The sequence below is a fragment of the Bufo bufo genome, chromosome 3, assembly GCF_905171765.1.
Source record: "Bufo bufo chromosome 3, aBufBuf1.1, whole genome shotgun sequence".
Lineage (NCBI taxonomy): Eukaryota > Metazoa > Chordata > Amphibia > Anura > Bufonidae > Bufo > Bufo bufo.
In genome coordinates, this window is record NC_053391.1 from 435,487,880 (window position 1) to 435,508,235 (window position 20,356).

Here is a 20,356-nt window from a genome sequence, read left to right on the forward strand (position 1 = left end):
TTATGCAATCTACTGTGACACTAGATATGAGTGGTGGCACTGGGCAAGTGGGCATAGTATACGATGTGAGCCTGACACACACGCTGGGAGGCAACTGCAAATAGATTACACAGAAAAAAAAAAAAAAAAGCAGACTGATGTACTAGGGCTTTTTGGGGTGCTGTCAGGACACTGTCCTTCCAGCAGAGATCAGATGAGTCTTTCAGGACTGGAGTGGAGACTGAATACACTAGCCTAGCTATCGATTTCCCTATTAAATCAGCAGCAGCTACACTGTCCCTCCTCTCACTAAGACTGCAGCTTCCGAATGAATCTAAAATGGATGCGGTCCAGGAGGTGGGAGGGTCTGGGAGGGAGGGTATGCTTTTGATTGGCTGGAATGTGTCTGCTGACTGTGAGGTACAGGGTCAAAGTTTACTCAATGATGACGAATAGGGGGCGGACCGAACATCGCATATGTTCGCCCGCTGCGGCGAACGCGAACAAGCGATGTTCGCCAAGAACTGTTCACTGGCGAATAGTTCGGGACATCTCTACTTACCAGTGGAAACCTGTTGCTGGTCAGATATAAGGACAAGAGGGATGTCCTTGTACTGTCCACAATTCACGGTAACGGCATCACCCCTGTCCCTGTGCGAGGTACCGCAGCAACGGTCCTCAAGCCCGATTGTATCGTCGACTACATTCGGTATATAGGAGGAGTTGATCTCTTTAATCAAGTCCTTAAGCCATATAACGCCATGCGCATGGTACAAAAAAGTTGCCGACTACTTGGTACAAGTTGCCTTGTGCAACTCTTTTGTGCCGTCCCGGATCGCTAGCAACACAGGGAAATTCCACCATTTTTATGAGGCAGTCCTCAAGGCCCTGATCTTTTCTGACTGGGAAAGAGCAGGCTGGAGTACCTCGGGAACTGGATCGTCCCTGGCCAACACTTTCCATACTGGAAAGAAGGGACGGTCCCAAAAAAAGTGCAGAGTGTGTCACAGGAGGGGGATACGAAAGGACACCACCACTCAGTGTGACACGTGCCCCGACCATCCGGGCCTCTGCATTGACGGTTGCTTTAGGGCAGTGGTTCTTAACCTTGTTGGAGGTACTGAACCCCTCCAGTTTCATATGCGCATTCACCGAACCCTTCTTAATTGAAAAAATTAAATATGATTTTTTTCAAATTCAAAACATAGGTATATATTTATACATAGGTGCACAAAGTGAATAAAACCATTAAAGAACAAAACCATTAAGAACAAAGAACAAAACCATTAAAACATGATTTTCACACAAAAATAAAAACATAATAATGAATATTTACTGCAAATCAGTGTGACTTCTGCTGTTGTCTTTCAGAGACCAGGTCAGAAATGCGCGGCTTTACCTTGGCAAGTGCCACTCTCATGTCATTTTTGCAACAAAGTCTGTTCCTTTTCTTCATTTTTATGTCCAGCATCCTTGAAAAGGATTGCTCGCAAAGATATGTTGTAACAAACGGAATGAAAAACTCCAGAGCTTTCTTAGCAATAACAGGGTACGTTACCATTTGTTGACACCAAAACGTTGAGAGCGTTGTTGTTCTGAAGAGTTGCTGTTGAACCTGGCTCTGCTGAAGTTCAATGATTTCATCGAGGTATTCATCATTGACATCTGTTGTCTCAACACTAAATGTGAATGTCTGTCTCACCCATGCTGGATATGACTCTCTTGTAGGGAAGTATCCATCAAGAGACGTTGCAAGCTCATCTAAGTGCGTGGCAATTGCTTGCTTCAGTTCCGTGGGTACAGAAATGTCTCCGATTCCAGATACATCTTCGATCTTACTTACACAGTCGTCTAGCAGGGGAAAGTTTGCGAAGTTATCGTTCTCTATTCGTCGTTTCCATAACGGTAGCTTTTTTTGAAAAGCCTTCAGGTTTTCTTCCGCTTCGATGATGTTGACTCCACCGCCCTGCATCTGTTGATTGAGATGATTTAGAGCTGCAAAGATATCAGTCATGTACGCTAAAATGAGAATGAACTCAGAATCTTTGAAGCAATCTGCATGACAATGTTGGTGCTCTTGCAAAAACAGGGCTAATTCCACATGCACGGCAAAAACACGATACAACACCTGTCCCCGGGATAACCACCGAACGTTGGAATGGTACAGAAGTACCTCAAATTCAGATCCCATTTCTTTACACAGCTCCCTGAAGATGCGGTGCCTCAGAGCACTATTTCGCACATAGTTCACACATTCCACTACAATTTTTAATACAATTTTTAATAGTTTTGGAGGCAAGGTTTTTGTTGCCAATGCATGCCTATGCAGAATACAATGCGTAACAATGATGTGTGGTGCATCGGCTTTCACTAGCGCACCAAAACCAGACTTTCTTCCCAGCTTGGCTGGAGCTCCATCCGAACAAACTGCAGAAACCATATCCCACGAAAGATTGTTGTCTTTGAAGAAGTCATCCACAAGTTTCTTCACATTGGCTGCCTTAGTTGTTGTTGTAAGAGGCTTACAAAATAAAAACTCTTCCTTTATCACGTCGTCTTTCACATAGCGCACAAATACTGCAAGCTGGCTTAGATTGGAGACGTCTGTGGTCTCGTCGAGTTGAAGGCTGAATTTTGCCGGGCTTGAAATCAGATCTGCAACTATTTGAGCCAAGATGTCTTTGCTCATGTCCTCTATTCTGTCGCTGATGGTGTCATTTGAAAGAGGAATTTGGGATAACTTAACTTCAGCCGCTTTTCCCAGCATGATATTCGCCATCTTTAACACAGCTGGTTTTATGAGTGTTTCACCAATGGTGTGGGGTTTGCCCTGCTTTGCGATCAGGTAAGCAACTTCGTACGATGCTATGAGGATTGGTTTGTTGATGGGTACAAAGCCGAGAACAGGCAGACTAGCCTTTTCATCGAATCTGGCTCTCCTCACCTTGAATTCAGCGAGCGTTGTGTTCTTGTATTTTCCATCTCCATGCAGCTTAAGGAAGTGTTCTCTTAGTTTTGCCGGTGCTAGACTAGAATTGCTCAACTTGGCATTGCAAATCATACAGTTAGGACGCTGACTCCCATCACGTTCCGTTATACATGTGAATCCATATTGTACATATTCGTCCGACCACTTTCTTTTTTTGCTCGACATAGTTAGTATGAAGGGATGGGCCAAGCGATGTTGCGTGATCACCTGCAGCCAATGATGGACAAGCGGGGCGAGTCGGGTGTGTGTCTTGACCTCCAGGGCCGGACTGGGGATACAAAGCAGCCCTGGAAAAAAAATCTATGTCAGCCCCATAAGTCACTGCGCCTAATATACTACTGCCCCCCCCCCTCCACTATCTAATACACTGCTGCCCCCTCCCCACCACCCCCAATACACTGCTAAACACCCTCCCACCCCCCTAATACACTGCTTATCCCCTCCCACCCCCTAATAAACTGCTGACCCCCCTCCCAACCTCCTAATACACTACTGACCCCCAGCCTCCCAGTCACCCCAATACACTGCTGACCCCCCAGTCCCTCAATACACTGCTGACCCCCTCCCAAAACAATCCCAGCCCCCCTAATACAATGATGACCCCCTTCCCAGCCCCCCTAATTCACTGCTGACCCCCCTCCTAGCCACCCCAATACACTGCTGACCCCCATCCTTGCCACCCCAATACACTGCTGACCCCCACCCTCCCAGCCCCCCCAATACACTGCTGGCCCCTCCAATACAATGCTGACCCCTTAAATACAATACACAATAGGTCCTCCAAGCCCCTTTACTCTTACCTGTAGTACAACAGGTCACCTTAGCTCAGTGATGCCGGTGTCTGTGTGCAGGAGGGACAGGATGCCGCCGCCGCCACCATGCTGTGCAGTCACTAGATCCGCCGCCGCGCAGCCGCCGGATATGACGTCATGTCGTCATATGCCGCTCACATCCGGCGGTTGGCGGAAGCAAAATCATTGCGCTCGCTCGGCTCTTCTGATCATGAGCCGCAGCGGGCGCAAAAGGAGTCTGAGTAACAGGAAATAAATATTTTCCTGTCTTGTGGCAGCCACCTATCAAAGCGGCCCCCCAGGGCCGGCAGCCGAACCCGCGAGACTGACTAACCGAACCCCTGGGGTTTGATCGAACCCAGGTTAAGAACCACTGCTTTAGGGAGTACCACACTTCCATGGAGTATGAAATTTATAATCCCCTTCCCCAATTTTTATTCCATTTAGCCACTGACAATCGAAAAAAAAAAAACTATGGTTCTCAGACTTAAATATTATTTTGTAAAACTAAAATAAATTTAAAAAGTTGACATATTAGGTATGACCGCGTCCATAAGAATCTGCTCTATAAAAATACCCCATGACCTAACCCCTCAGATAAACACGATCAAAAGAAAAAACGGTGAAAAAAAATGTATTTTTTTGTCACCTTACATCACACAAACTGTAATAGCAAGCGATCAAAAAGTCATATGCCCCCTAAAATAGTGCCAATAAAACCGTCCTCTCATCCCTCAAAAAATGAGCCCCTACCTAAGATAATCGGCTAAAAACTAAAAAAAAAAACAGACTCTTAGACTATGGAGATACTAAAATGTTTTTTTTTGTTTCTAAAAGGATAATATAGTGTAAAACCTAAAAAAAAATTAAAAAGTAGACATATTAGGTATCGCCGCGTCTATAAGAGTCTGCTATATAAAAATACGCCATGATATAACCCATCAGATGAACACGGACAAAAAAATAAAATAAAAATGGTGCAAAAAAAGGTATTTTTTTGTCACCTTACATCACAAAAAGTGTAATAGCAACGATCAAAAAGTAATATGCCCCCCAAAATTGTGCCAATAAAACCGTCCACTCATTCCACAAAAAATGAGCCTCTACCTAAGATAATCGGCTAAAAACCCTTGCTTTGTTACTGGAAAAAATTGATTAAAATGGAAAATTTGCCAAAAAATTGGAATTCTGAAATTTAATCTCCATTTGTCACTAACTCTTGTGGAACACCTAAAGGGTTAACGACGTTTGTAAAATCAGTTTTGAATACCTTGAGGGGTGTAGTTTCTTACATGGGGGTCACTTTTATGGAGTTTTTACTCTAGGGGTGCATCAGGGGGGCTTCAAATGGGACATGGTGTAAATAAACCAGTCCAGAAAAATCTGCCTTCCAAAAACCACACGGCGCTCCTTTCCCTCTACGCTCCACCGTGTGCCCGTACAGTAGTTTACGACCACATATGGGGTGTTTCTGTGTTTCTGCAAACTACAGAATCATGGCAAAAAATATTGAGTTTTGTTTGGCTGTTAACCCTTGCTTTGTTACTGGGAAAAATGGATTAAAATGGAAAATTTGCCAAAATATCGAAATTCTGAAATTTTATCTCCATTTGCCATTAACTCTTGTGGAACACCTAAAGGGTTAACGATGTTTGTAAAATCAGTTTTGAATACCTTGAGGGGTGTAGTTTATAGAATGGGGTCATTTTTGGGTGGTTTCTATTAAGTAAGCCTCACAAAGTGACTTAAGACCTGAACTGGTCCTAAAAAAGTGGGTTTTTGAAGATGTCTGAAAAATTTCAAGATTTGCTTCTAAAGTTCTAAGCCTTGTAACGTCCCCAAAAAATAAAATGTGATTCCCAAAATGATCCAAACATGAAGTAGACATATGGGGAATGTAAAGTAATAACTATTTTTTGGAGGTATTACTACGTATTATAGAAGTAGAGAAATTGAAACTTGGAAATTTGCAAAATTTCCAAATCTTTTGTAAATTTTGTATTTTTTTATAAATAAAAATGATTTTTTTTTACTCCATTTTACCAGTGTCATGAAGAACAATATGTCAATTTGTGGCGAAAAAACTATCTCATCTTTCACTTTCTTCACAATAAAATATTTTACAAACTAAACTAAAAACTATCTCAGAATGGCTTAGATAAGTCAAAGCATTTTAAAGTTATCACCACATAAAGTGACACTGGTCAGATTTGCAAAAAATGGCCTAGTCCTTAAGGTGAAAATGAGCCCCGTCCATAAGGGATTAAAGGTGGAAAAAGTTCTGAAATGATTTATCTTTGTCTAATTCTTTTACATCACAGAAACCTGACATTTTAACAGGGGTGTGTAGACTTTTTATATCCACTGTATATGTTGACCATGACACTGAAAATTGAAGAATTTTGAAGAAACTTTGCAATAGATTTTTGGAAAACAAATGTGTGGCTGGACAGTGTCCAATTCAACTTTGACACTTCTCAAATCTGCAGGCAGTATATATGATTTTTTAGATACAAATTGAACTGCTAGCTAAGTCCTACACATTGGAAAGGTGTACTCTATTTTTAACCTATAGGTGACCTGCTCCGTACACATACAGCACTGCCGGCCATGACTTCAGGACCAGCACCGTACATGTATTACGCTCTGATCGGGCGGGTGCAAGACCTGTGCAGACAAGTCCCTTCCTGACAGACAAGTCCCTGCTATATATGCCAGCATCAGTGAATACACAGATACCAGCATATTAACCCCTTGTATGCCATGGTCATTGCTGATCGTGGCATGAACAGGGTTTGCGGAGGGTATAGTCATCCTGTACTGTGGTAATGGGGACCCAATACCTGGAACGGCAGCCTAATGCCTTACACAGATATCAGGGTTTGCCTCCTATGGAAGCCTATGAGATCCAGCCCCCAGGCTCGGTCTCGTAGGCAGGCTGTCAATGTATTACACTGACAGTCAATGCATTGCAATATACAATATATTGTAATATATAAAAAGGCATATGTACCCCAAAATAGTACCAATAAACCGCTCACCTCATCCCACAAAAAAAAACAAGCCCTCAAACAAGACCATTGTCATAAAAAAATAAATATATATTGCTTTCAGAAAATGGTGATGCAAAAACATGTTTTTTTTTTATTTTTTAACAAAAATGCATTGGGTAAAAGTGGTAAAACGTTGAAAAAAACTATATAAAATTGGTAACTCTGTAATTGTACTGACTAGCAGAATAAAGATAACACGTCATTTTTCCAGCACAGTGTTTGCTACAATAACAAGACACTAAAAGCAATATCATTTCTTTATACTGCTTCACCAAAAGCAAAAAACAAGTGATCAAACAGGTGTATGGACCCCAAAATAGAACCAATGATGATAGCCATTCATTCCACAAAAAATAAGTCCTGACACAGCTCCGTTCAGAGAAAAATTAACATATGGTTTACAGAAAATGTCTGTACTGGTCCCCAGAGGCTGTTAAAGAGGACCTTTCACCACTCCTGACATGCCTGGTTTAATAGCTTCATGCATTCCCCATGTAATAACAGTTCTGGAGCATCTGCTCTTATGGCTCTATGTTGTGCCATTCCTTTATTATTTCTACTAGAAATTTTTAAATGAATTGATAGCAATCTGCAGTAAGGGTACAGAGGGGTGGTAACCGGATGGGGGTGTGTACCTGCACAGACTCTCTCTATCCAATCACTGCTGCCATTATCAGACTGTGCAGGTACACCCCCCCAACTGGTTACCACCCCTCTGTACCCTTACAGAAGGATAATAGCAATTAATTCATAACTTCTAGCAGGAATAATAATGGAATGGCACAACATAGAGCTATAAGAATAGATGCTCCAGAATTGCTATTACATAGGGAATGAATGAAGCTATTAAAACAGACATGTCAGGAGTGGTGAAAGATCCTTTTTATATAGTAACATGGCACAGATAACCTAATCCATAAAAATCTGCGCAGCAAAAAACAAATAGAGGTCTTTCCTAAACACTGCAGTGTACCCAAACAACAGTTTATGCACACATTTATGGCATTTATGTACCTAGTAGAACTTACCAATGAATACTTCTGTTCAGTTTTTTACAAAGGAAAATGAAGGAAAAGGACCTCAGTTAGGGAGGAAGACTAATGAATCTTTTGATGCATGTGTCTTTACAGAGGAAGAGGTTCTAAGTCAGCTATCTAAAATTAATACAAATAAGTCACAGGGGCCTGATGGGATACACCCAAAGTTATTAAAAGAGCATAGCAGTGAACTAGCAAAACCATTAACAGATTTATTTAACCAATCACTGGTAACAGGAGTCGTCCCAAAAGATTTGAAATTAGCAAATGTTGTGCCCATTCACAAGAAAGGTAGTAGGGAGGAATCGGGCAACTATAGGCCAGTAAGCCTGACATCAATAGTGGAGAAATTAATGAAAACCATACTTAAGGAGAGGATTGTGGAACATCTAAAATCCCATGGATTGAAAGATGAAAAACAGCATGGGTTTACTTCAGGGAGATCATGTCAAACTAATCTTATAGATTTTTTTGATTGGGTGACTAAAATAATAGATTGCGGAGGTGCAGTAGACATCGCTTATCTAGACTTTAGTAAGGCTTTGATACTGTCCCCTATATTGTTGAATGGATTAGGCAGTGGCTGAGGGACAGACAACAGAGGGTTGTAGTCAATGGAGTATATTCAGACCATGGTCTTGTTACCAGTGGGGTACCTCAGAGATCTGTTCTGGGACCCATATTGTTTAATATATTTATCAGCGAAATTGCAGAAGGACTCGATGGTAAGGTGTGTTTTTTTACTTATGACGCAAAGATTTGTAACAGGGTTGATGTTCCTGGAGGGATACACCAAATGGAAAAGGATTTAGGAAAACTAGAGAAATGGTCAAAAATCTGGCAACTAAAATTTAATGTTGATAAGTGCAAGATAATGCACCTGGGGCGTAAAACCCAAGAGCAGAGTATAAAATCAGTGATAAAGTTCTAACCTCAGTATCTGAGGAAAGGGATTTATGGATCATTATTTCAGAAGACTTAAAGGTAGGCAGACAATGTCATAGAGCAGCAGGAAATGCTAGCAGACAGTAGACAGAGGGAGGTGCTCATGCCGCTCTACAGAGCACTAGTGAGACCTCATTTGGAGTATTGTGCTCAATACTGGAGACCATATCTCCAGAAGGATATTGATACTTTGGAGAGAGTTCAGAGAAGAGCTACTGAACTAGTACATGGATTGCAGGATAAAACTTACCAGGAAAGATTAAAGGACCTTAACATGTATAGCTTGGAAGAAAGACGAGACAGAGGGGATATGATAGAAACTTTTAAATATATAAAAGGAATCAACAAGGTAAAAGAAGAGAGAATATTTAAAAGAAGAAAAACTGCTACAAGAGTACATAGTTTTAAATTAGAGGGGCAAAAGTTTAAAAGTAATATCAGGAAATATTACTTTTTTGAGAGAGTAGTGGATGCATGGAATAGCCTTCCTGCAGAAGTGGTAGCTGCAAATACGGTGAAGGAGTTGAAGCATGCATGGGATAGACATAAGGCCATCCTTCATATAAGATAGGCCCATGGGCTATTCATAGTATTCAGTATATTGGGCAGACTAGATGGGCCAAATGGTTCTTATCTGCAGACACATTCTATGTTTCTATGTTTCTACCTAACAATTTAAAGGGTATGGTGTGTCTCAGATGGTATATGGTGGGTGCAGTATATTGGACACTGAAATGTCATATCTGTTAAAAACTTGCAATTTTCATTTTGCACAGTCCCATGCTCATTAATTTTTGCAAAACAGCTCTGGGTCAAAATGCTCACTCTACCCCCTAAATTACACCTTGGGGTGTAGTTTCCAATAAAGGGTCACTTTTCAGGGGTTCCATTGATTATTTTACCCTAATGCCTCTACAGTTGTCAGCACTAGTGTTGAGCGGGAGGTGCCATATTCGATTTCGCAATATTTCGCGAATATTCAAATGAATTTTCATATAATTTTCGTCGAAATCGAATATTCGTAAATATTTTATTTTTCGAGAATAATATTCGATTAAATTAATCGTACGATTTTTTTTTTCCTGTATAAGGCAACATTCCTATGACTATGGCTAGGCTAATATGTGTATTTTACGAAATTCCGTAATATTGCGCTAACTTCGTCTTTTAGAATATTCGTAATATTCTAAAAGACGAAGTTAGAGCAATATTAAGAATATTCGTAAAATACACATATAGATTGTAATTTAGCTAATATACTGCTATAGTAATTTTTTTAATAGTGTACATATTTTCCAAAACTAAAGTGCAGAAGAGGCAAAAAAAAATAATGCAAAAAAAAAAAATAATTATAGCACTATATTAGATGAATTAGAATCTATATGTGTATTTTACGAAATTTCTTAATATTGCTCTAACTTCGTCTTTTCGAATATTCGTAATATTCTAAAAGAAGAAGTTAGAGCAATGTTAAGAATATTCGTAAAATACACATATAGACTGTAATTTAGCTAATATAGTGCTATATCCTTTTTTTTTAATAGTGTACATATTTCCCAAAACTAAAGTGCAGAAGAGGCAAAAAAAATTAGGCAAAAAAAAAATTCATTATAGCACTATATTAGATGAATTACAATCTATATGTGTATTTTACGAAATTTCTTAATATTGCTCTAACTTCGTCTTTTAGAATATTCGTTATATTCTAATAAAAGAAGCTATAGCAATATTAAGAATATATTCGTAATTTCGAATAATTTTTTTCGATGTGTACTTAATCGGCATACTGCTCCCCGACAAGCGTCCCGTCACCATAGCAACGGCTGTGGGTTATAATATACCATCGGATCTGAGTATTTCCTGCACTCAGATCCGCTGGTATATTCTAACCCACAGCGTCCTCGTTCCTATGGTGACGAGGACGCTTGTCGGGGAGCAGTATGCCGAACATATGTACTAGTGGAAAAAAAAAAAAAATCAAAATTTCGATTCTTTTCTCTCGAATAATTGCTATATTGAAGTAGGGTCACGGGTGGAATCAATTGCTTTATATTCGAATTCCCGATTTGTACCCGAAAATCTGAAACAAAACAACGCGAGAGTATGACGTAATAGCGTCACATGACCTGGTTTCGGTTTCACTTTGCTTCGGCTAGAGTGCTTTTGAATTTGTCTCCCGAAGATAAATTCTTATCGAAAATTTAATAATGGTTCGAAAAAGCTTTACTGAGGATGAAGAAAAGATTATTCTAACTGTAAGTAATATTGCATTACAGTACTGTATTTTATTATATATTGCGTGCATGCCAGAACAATATTTTGCAACAATAGAACAATGTAGAAATTATTCATTTGTGGATCGTCTGTTGCAAAATATTTGTATATCCCAATAAAAACTACATTGATTATTTTTTATTTAATTTTTTTCTCCCCCCCCACGTCTGTGGTGTGTTGCGTACCCGCAAATTGCGGATCCGTAACACACCCGGCCAGCACTCGCTCTATAGAAATGTCTATTCTTGTCCGCAGCTGCGGACAAAATTAGGACATGTTCTATCTTTTGCAAAGCTGCGGACCGGAAGTTCGGGGCCGAAACCCGGAAGTTCGGGAGCGCGCTCCGCAAATGCAGAAGCGGAGAGCACATAGTGTGCTCTCCGCTTCACGTCCGGTCCCATAGAGAATGAATGGATCCGCACCCGTTCCGCAAAATTGCGGAACGGGTGCGGACCATTTTGCGGACGTGTGAATGGACCCTAGTAGATATTACAGATTGATGCACTAAGGGTACTTTCACACTTGTGGCAGTGTGATCCGGCGAGAAGTTCCATCGTCGGAACTGCACGCCGGATCCGCCGATCTGCCGCTGACTGATAGTTCCGTCCTCGGGGCTCTATACCGGAAGAATCCTGATCAGGATTATCCCTATGCATTCTGAAGTGAGAGAAATCCGCTCAGGATGCATCAGGATGTCTTCAGTTCAGGACCGGAACGTTTTTTGGCCGGAGAAAATACCGCAGCATGCTGCGCTTTTTGCTCCGGCCAAAAATCCTGAACAATTGCCGCAGGGCCGGATCCGGAATTAATTCCCATTGAAAGGCATTAATCCGGATCCGGCCTTAAGCTAAACGTCGTTTTGGCGCATTACCGGATCCGACGTTTAGCTTTTTCTGAATGGTTACCATGGCTGCCAGGACGCTAAAGTCCTGTTTGCCATGGTAAAGTGTAGTGGGGAGCGGGGGAGCAGTATACTTACCATCCGTGCGGCTCCCGGGGCGCTTCAGAGTGACGTCAGGGCGCCCTATGCGCATGGATGACGTGATCGCATGGGGCGCTCTGACGTCATTCTGAAGCGCCCCGGGAGCCGCACGGACGGTAAGTATACTGCTCCCCCGCTCCCCACTACTACTACGGCAACCAGGACTTTAATAGCGTCCTGGCTGCCATAGTAACACTGAACGCATTTTGAAGACGGATCCGTCTTCAAATGCTTTCAGTTCACTTGCGGTGTTACGGATCCGGCGGGCACTTCCGGCAAATGGAGTACACGACGGATCCGGACAACGCAAGTGTGAAAGAGGCCTGAGACGGATCCGGATGCGGATCCGTCTCACAAATGCATTGCAAGGACGGATCCGTCTCTCTGCTTGTCATGCGGACCGACGGATCCGTCTTGTACATTTTTTCACATTTTTACCGATCTGCGCATGCACATGCCGGAACGACGGATCCGGCATTCCGGTATTCTGAATGCCGGATCCGGCGCTAATTCATTCCTATGGGAAAAAATGCCGGATCCGGCGTTCACGCAAGTCTTCCGGTTTTTTTTTCGCCGGAGAGAAAACCGTAGCATGCTGCGGTTTTCTCTTTTGCCTGATCAGTCAAAACGACTGAACTGAAGACATCCTGATGCATCCTGAACGGTTTACTCTCCAATCAGAATGCATGGGGATATGCCTGATCAGTTCTTTTCCGGTATTGAGCCCCTGTGACGGAACTCAATGCCGGAAAAGAAAAACGCAAGTGTTAAAGTACCCTAAGTATTCTTGTTACTTCGCAGCACTATGTCAGTAGCATGTATGCATGGACAAAAGATAAATATCTATCACATGCACATAGCACGTCCGTTTTCCTGCCATACAATATATACCACACACTGTATACCATACACACAATATATATATATATAGATTGAATTTTATGTCGATGAGGTTTTTTTGTTGGACAAAAAGTATTTGCTTTTTAATTTAGCGTTACCCAGGGAGCATCACGGGGATGCAAACCAGCTTTACACCCCATATAGTACCGTCACTTACTAGACAGGTACATCGCAGCTTAGCTGGCTAATATTTGATTGCTCAGACCTCACACACATACAATCGCAATACAATCCGATCTTATAACCGTAACATTAAATCTAATATTTCCCCTTCAAAGGCGTAACTTCATTTTTGTGTATTTGTTGAGGATATTTTTTTTTAGATTTGTATAATAAAACAATGGGGATTATATGCTTTCATCTTTATCCTTCAGCGCTTTCTGGAGCGGGGTTATCACATGACAAAGAAACATAAGGAAAAAGACCTAATAATAACATCTGTCCGGACTGAGCTTTATCTCAAACACGGCAAAAAGGTCGAGAAGGAAGCTATACAGAAAAAAATTTGTGACCTCAAACGCCTTCACCCGGAACTAGTAAAGGAGTACAGTCAGCGATTACGCCCAGGTACAATGCTTACATGAATTTTGTATCTCTCTCTACCACACTCAGTAATGTATATATTCAGTTATGCTGCTAATCCGTACAGATGTAGTATGGTTAACACACAACCTCTCAGATTTATTAATTCATCCCGTAATCTTGAAACAAAAGGCATTTTAAAAAATAGCGTAACACATTTAATTGCATTAAGTTTACATAACACGTCTCATAAAGCATGTGTGTTAACTCTACTACATCCGTATTTCATCCCTTTTCAAATGATTACTTAATACCTGTTGTGACATGTACAAAATCTTCTGGTTACATCATACATCTCTACCTCGCTGAGATTGTATATTTATTGTTATACCAGCGCGGTACTGATGTATGATGTCACCGGATGATTTCATACGTTTCACACGCATAAATATATATAGGTATTTTTGTTTATATCTACATAAACTGCAAACATGATTAACTATTCAGGTCAAAGTCCCCGACCATTACATACATCCCCCCCTACAATTTTCATGGGATTCAAGAATATATATATACGTATGTATGTATGTATTTATGTATGTTGCTCAAAAACGCAACAATCGATTTCAATGATTCTTGGTATACACATTCCTTGCTACCTGGAATGAAAACTTGTGGGGTCTCAGCTCTCTAGGACGTACCGTTCACGAGATATATAAAAAAAAATGAACTGCATTAGCCAATACTAGCCTCCCAGCCTTTCACTTAAATCCTAACTGCAAACTGACGGGCGCTGCGGAGTTCAAAGTTAAAGGGCAGGTCACTGTGAAACTCACTTTTAAAGGACCGGTCACCATGAAAATGAGTGTTAAAGGGCCGGTCACCGTCAGTCACTGTTAAAGGGCCGGTCACTGTGAAAGTCACTGTTATTTAATATAAAATTGCTATGAATAAATACCAGAGCAACGCCGGGTCATTGACTAGTAGTTAAGGCTGCCGTGCAGCCTGTATTTGTGGGAGGGGCAGAGGCCACGCCCCTTGGCTATATTAACCCCACACAGGTCAGGGGACGGGACGTGCGGCCAGGTACTTCCGGGTGACGTACGCATGCCTGGTTCCCTGCACGTCCCATGCCTTTGTTATTCTGGTGGGGTAAGTAATTTAGAGGACTGTCCTGGCGTGGATACCGAGGCGGCGCAGGTAAGAGGAGCCTGCCCGGGCTCTGCGCTGGCGGCGGTAGCAGCGGCTCTCCCGGCACGCTACAGGCACTCACCATGTCGGAAGCAGGAGGAGCGGGGGTCGGGGTCGCAGCGTGTCGGGATTCTGGGGGCGGGCTGGATGCCTCAGGCCCGCCGCAGCAAGTCGCGTGCACGATGGTCAGCGGTCGGCCGCATGTTACGGTGCTGGGCACGCACGGCGGCTCCGCCCCCTCAGGTCCGCATCACGTGACGGTACGGCTGTACTTCAGCATGGGTACTTGGGCACAGCAGTTTGCTGGTGGCATTCCCTACGCCGGGCGGCTCGTGGCAGGTACCCCCATTGCTGACAAGGAGACGCTAGACCCGAGGTGTTCGTAAATTAGAAGCAAATCTTATTAAAAAAAAAAAAAAAAAGTCATTTATTTCCTATGTAGAGGGGTGTGTTCTGTACATGCCAGCAGAGTATGTATGTTATGCAGAATGTGGGTTCTTGACATGCTTGCAGTGTTGCGGGTTCATGGTGTTGTGGATGGTTTGCGTTTCTGCTGGGTACGCATCATGCAGCGCGGTATGGGTGTTATTACGTGCCAGCAGTGTGTGTGTATTATAGAGGGTAGGTTCTTCACGTACGGGAATCGGGCCTGTACTGCAGGTACCGGTGGTATGATGGTGGTCCTCGGGTCAGTACAGTTCCACACCCTGGTTGGGGTCGTAAGGGCGGTGCTATCAGGGCGGTGTTGGTGTATGAGCCGGTGGAAGCTTCTTCATGCATGTTCTGTTCAGATCAGTTGATCCCGCTTATCCTTTTGTACATTGTATATCGCAATCCCTGCCTCTGTTTGTATTTGCTTTACTCACTGATGACATTAACAAATCACAGCTAATATTACGCGTCCTTAGAAACATCTTCTAGCAAGTTCAGAAGTAAACACTACATTGGCCGTACGTGCTTTAAAACAAAACTTGTCTTTCTGCATGCCGCTGATAACTCACACACGGTCCTGGACACTTTAATCCCTGGTCCCAAGAGCTACCAGGAAATGTTCGCAAGTAAGACACAAAGGGAATCTGCGGTCCAGAAAGACAAGTGTAAAGCAATGTATTAAAGTGTAATAGCGCCAGCTTTCCACCATAGCTGGAGTCTCACACATATACTAACAATAGATGTGTTGTTATTTTTATTTTTTCATCTAATGGTATTTTATATATATATAGATATATAAGGTGTATCAATTAATACCTTGTTTTTATGTACCCACTGTTTCCATCAGGCACGTGGCTGATCGTCATTGGGGAACATTCTGTTGTTCCCCACTCACTGTCCCAGTCTCGCTTCAAGGGTGGCCAAATGTGTGACATTTGCAGGCCTACGTGGTGGTCCTGGTGCTCGCACTGTATTGGTAACCCCGCCGCCGGCCGGGAGTCTGTGGGCGCATGTACAGAGGCGCAGGTACACCAGCACGGGCACATTACTAGGCACGGGGCTGGTTTCATGGGAGCTGTCACCCATTTACCCTGTTCCCAGTGTTCCACAGATGTGTATTATTGTTATAAATGCTCTACATTACTGAACACGACCTCTTTTAATCTAATGGGACATGATATCGTGTCGGTGATTTTAGCTTATTCACGTGCACATTCGCTCAAACGCATGCCACTGTATACCTACATACCACATAGATTGGCTATTTGGTTTCCATTGGGTAATGTTGTGCAGTCAAGACACAGGTAATATTCAGTATACTTCCTAAACACCACATTTAGTTGTATTGGCGGGTCGGAGAAATACGACACACGGCGGGGAACCTAGACATGAGTTCATGGTGGCACAGTTCTCATTCGGATCATGTGCTTACATTCACGGTAGGATCAGACTTGGTTCCACGGTCCGTGACTTGTAGCGCTCTGGGGCGAAGGGAGTTGGACTCCATGACCAGACGATCGTGGTTATGATGGTTACTTTCAAGCTACAGCCGTGTGTATGCATTTACATTTTTGTCCTATACGCCATTCACTTCTAGAGCAGCGTTCGCGGTTGCATTACATTAATACTCTGTTCCCTTCAGCTTGCATTCATACAGATGCGTTATACCATGCTCCTCATGCTCATACTCAGAGCTGTGCCCGTACCATGTTTTAGGCACCTCTCACATCCAGAGCTGCATTTACCCACTTGTTCTTGCATCATGGGTTCTACTCTGCTTCCACGTTAAGCAGCATTTCTTTAAGTTCTACATCATGGTTACTCAGTATTCTTGCTAGGGCTATCAGCGCACCGCTCTAATTCTGCTCTTCCGTTAAACATAGCTGCTTCTTTTCAGGCTTAAGTTTCTTTCCTCGGTGGTGGGTTACGCAGGCTGATCTCCTTTACTTCTGGTTCGCATTCACGCAGTTGATCTCCCGCCCCGGTTAACCAAATAGCTCTTTGTCACGACAAGGGTCTTTTCTTAGCTAACTGCAATGCCTCTGGCTCTTGTTTTTCTCCCATCTGTTTCAATTTCACGGTTGGTTAATGTTTCATTCATGCAAGTGGTTCGGATCACTAATGTCTATGCATTTGCCTTTAGGTCGGGCTCACGTTTAATTGCGTATCATCACGGTAAGGGCTTCCAGGTCGATCCCTTGGCTTCGGGGGGCCTCAGGGCTTCGGGGGCCTGGTGACCGTTTTTTATGTTGTTCGTTAGGGGGCAATATGGTTGTAGGCTGGTTAGCCTCCTAGGTCATTGTCGGAGAGGATCATGGTTATGCGAGTCCCCAAGTCATACTGGTGCTGCATAGTGGTTGTTAATTAATTAAGAGGGACATTAAGCCGCCATATGACTCCGCCATTAGAGTCTCTCACGCATGGCTTCTCCCTTTTAGGGTTACGTATGACTCCGCCATTAGAGTCTCTCACGCATGGCTTAGCCATTTGAGTCTCTCACGCATGGCTTCCCCCTTTTTAGTGTCACTTATGACTCTGCCATTTGAGTCTCACGTATGGCTTCTCCCTTTTAGTGTTACATATGACTCCGCCATTAGAGTCTCTCACGCATGGCTTTTCCATTAGAGTCTCTCACGTATGGCTTCCCCCCTTTTAGTGTTACATATAACTCCGCCATTAGAGTCTCTCACGCATGGCTGTGCCATTAGAGTCTCTCACGTATGGCTTCTCCCTTTTTAGTGTCACTTATGACTCCGCCATTTGAGTCTCTCACGTATGGCTTCTCCCTTTTAGTGTTACATATGCCTCCGCCATTAGAGTCTCTCACGTGTGGCTTTTCCTTTTAGTGTTGCATATGACTCCGCCATTAGAGTCTCTCACGCATGGCTTTGCCATTTGAGTCTCTCACGTATGGTTTACCCCCTTCAGTGTCACATAGGACTCCGCCATTGGAGTCTCACGCATGCCTTCTCCGTTTTAGTCTTCACGTATGACTCTGCCATTAGTCTCTCATGCATGGCTTCTCCATTCTAGTGTTACACATATGAATCCGCCATTAGTCTCTCACGCAGGGCTTCTCCCTTTTAGGGTTACACATGTCTGCCATTAGGGTCTCTCACGCATGGCTTCTCCATTTAGTCTTACACGTATGACTCCGCCATTAGTCTCCCACGCATGGCTTCTTCGTTTTTAGTGTTACACATATGTCTCCGCCATTAGTCTCTCATGCATGGCTTCTCCGTTTTAGGGTTGCACAGGTCTCTGCCATTGGAGTCTTTCTCGCATGGCTTCTCCATTTAGTCTTACACGCATGACTCCGCCGTTAGTCTCACACGCATGGCTTCATTATAGTGTTGCACATATGTCTCCGCCATTAGTGTCCACGCATGGCTTCTCCGTTTTAGGTTATACATATGACTCCGCCATTAGTCTCTCACGCTTGGCTTCCCCCTTTTAGGGTTACACATGTGTTTCGCCATGAGTCTCTCACGCATGGCTCCGCCACTTGAGTCTCACGTATGGCTTCTCAGGGGCAGCTGAGGGGCCGCGGCTTGGGATGCCTGATTTAGGCACTTCCAACAGTTTCACCATTGTTTGTTTCAGTCTGCAGCTCTCAGGATTCAGACCTTCTCGTATATGGTCATCTGTTAGTCAACATAGGAGTAAATCGTTCCTGGTTCCAGACACTCTTTCAATTGCATCAGCAGTTAACCATCTCCAAGAACGGTGTGGCGGTACACATGACAAGGAGGTAAGGTAGATGGAAGTCACTGTGATATAAGACGGTATATCCCGCACCTCCATCGTGAAAGGTCTTTTCGTTCAAACGGGTGTCGTAACGGTATGTGTATATTTACTCTAAACAGGGTCTGCTTCACTCCTTTCGTATTGGGGCGGTGTCTAAGCACCAGATGCCTCCTCAGGTTATCAGGTGCATGGGACGTTGGAGGTAGTCGTGTTTTTTCCAGAGATAATCCAAATCCTCCGATCGGGATCCGTGAGGCTTTCTGTTCACTTGCCCTGTAACGGTGCAATGAGTGTTTGACGGCATGGTTGGGTCTCCTTTTTGGCCCCTTTTAGGCCTATCCTCGCTACGGGCTCCCGGCATTTCCCAGCCAGAGGTTAGGTCTAGTTCCTACGTCCAAGGGCCGTCGCCCTGACCACAAGTAGTTAAGGCTGCCGTGCAGCCTGTATTTGTGGGAGGGGCAGAGGCCACGCCCCTTGGCTATATTAACTCCACGCAGGTCAGGGGACGGGACGTGCGGCCAGGTACCCCTCCCTCCCTTCCCTTTTCTTAGCTCTTCCTTTAGGATAGGACCCCTTTTAGGCCTATCCTCGCTACGGGCTCCCGGCATTTCCCAGCCAGAGGTTAGGTCTAGTTCCTACGTCTAGGGGCCGTCACCCTGACCACAAGTATATATATATTGTAAGGATTCACAAATGGTAGCCTTCAGATAAATACACAGAAGGATTTTTCCATGGAAATCTTCAAATAACAAGTGTCCTTTATTGTTGGCACACAAACAATCAACAGGCAGCATTAATCGGCTTACTCCAGCCGACACTTAAATAAAAAACTATTACACAAGTAAGGCACAGTACCGTAAATCCCACAGAGTATCTTGCATTGTCCTCTGTATCCAAGCAGAGGCCCTGGGGTCTTTCACTCAGTTCCAAACACAAACACCCAGCCATCCAGAGCTCCATTGTCAGCCATGTAATCATCCCCACCTGACCCTTCTTGCTGACTTTTGTAAGCCATTCAAAACCTGGCCTGGATTGTGCTGAGTAGTCACCCGCTCAACTCTATGACTACTCCCAATAAGAGCCATCCCGTGTTAGCTTTTCACAGCTATGCTAACTACCAAAGTGTCCGTCAGCAACTGCTGCGGACATATGCACTAGTGGCTCCTACTTCACCGAGGCCAGGATCCTCGGTGACACATATCTTCCATCTATTATAGTCCCTTGTGCCTTTCTAATATATATATATATATATATATATATATATACACATACACACACACACACACACACACCTCACCCAGTAAATTAACCTCATAAACCACTAATTAAATGCTATATGAAAGGTAAGATTGTATTAAGAATGCGGCTGGGCAGACAGTATAACGATGACATCCCAAAAAATTATTATACCCAACATAATACCATCAAAGAAATAACGCCTGTTACGTCAACCTACCTTTTAAGTTAGGCCAGTTTTACCCATCTGTAAAACTGGTTTTGGCATGTTATATAAC

At 43.3% G+C, this 20,356-nt stretch overlaps 1 protein-coding gene across 1 annotated transcript; it reads right to left on the bottom strand.

Annotated features, from left to right (window-relative positions):
• Positions 1 to 1,321: 1,321 nt before the first annotated feature.
• Positions 1,322 to 3,133, bottom strand: LOC120993840 (protein ZBED8-like). Its single transcript, XM_040422308.1, has one exon. The coding sequence runs from the start codon at positions 3,131 to 3,133 to the stop codon at positions 1,322 to 1,324; it is 1,812 nt and encodes a 603-aa protein (XP_040278242.1).
• Positions 3,134 to 20,356: the final 17,223 nt, after the last annotated feature.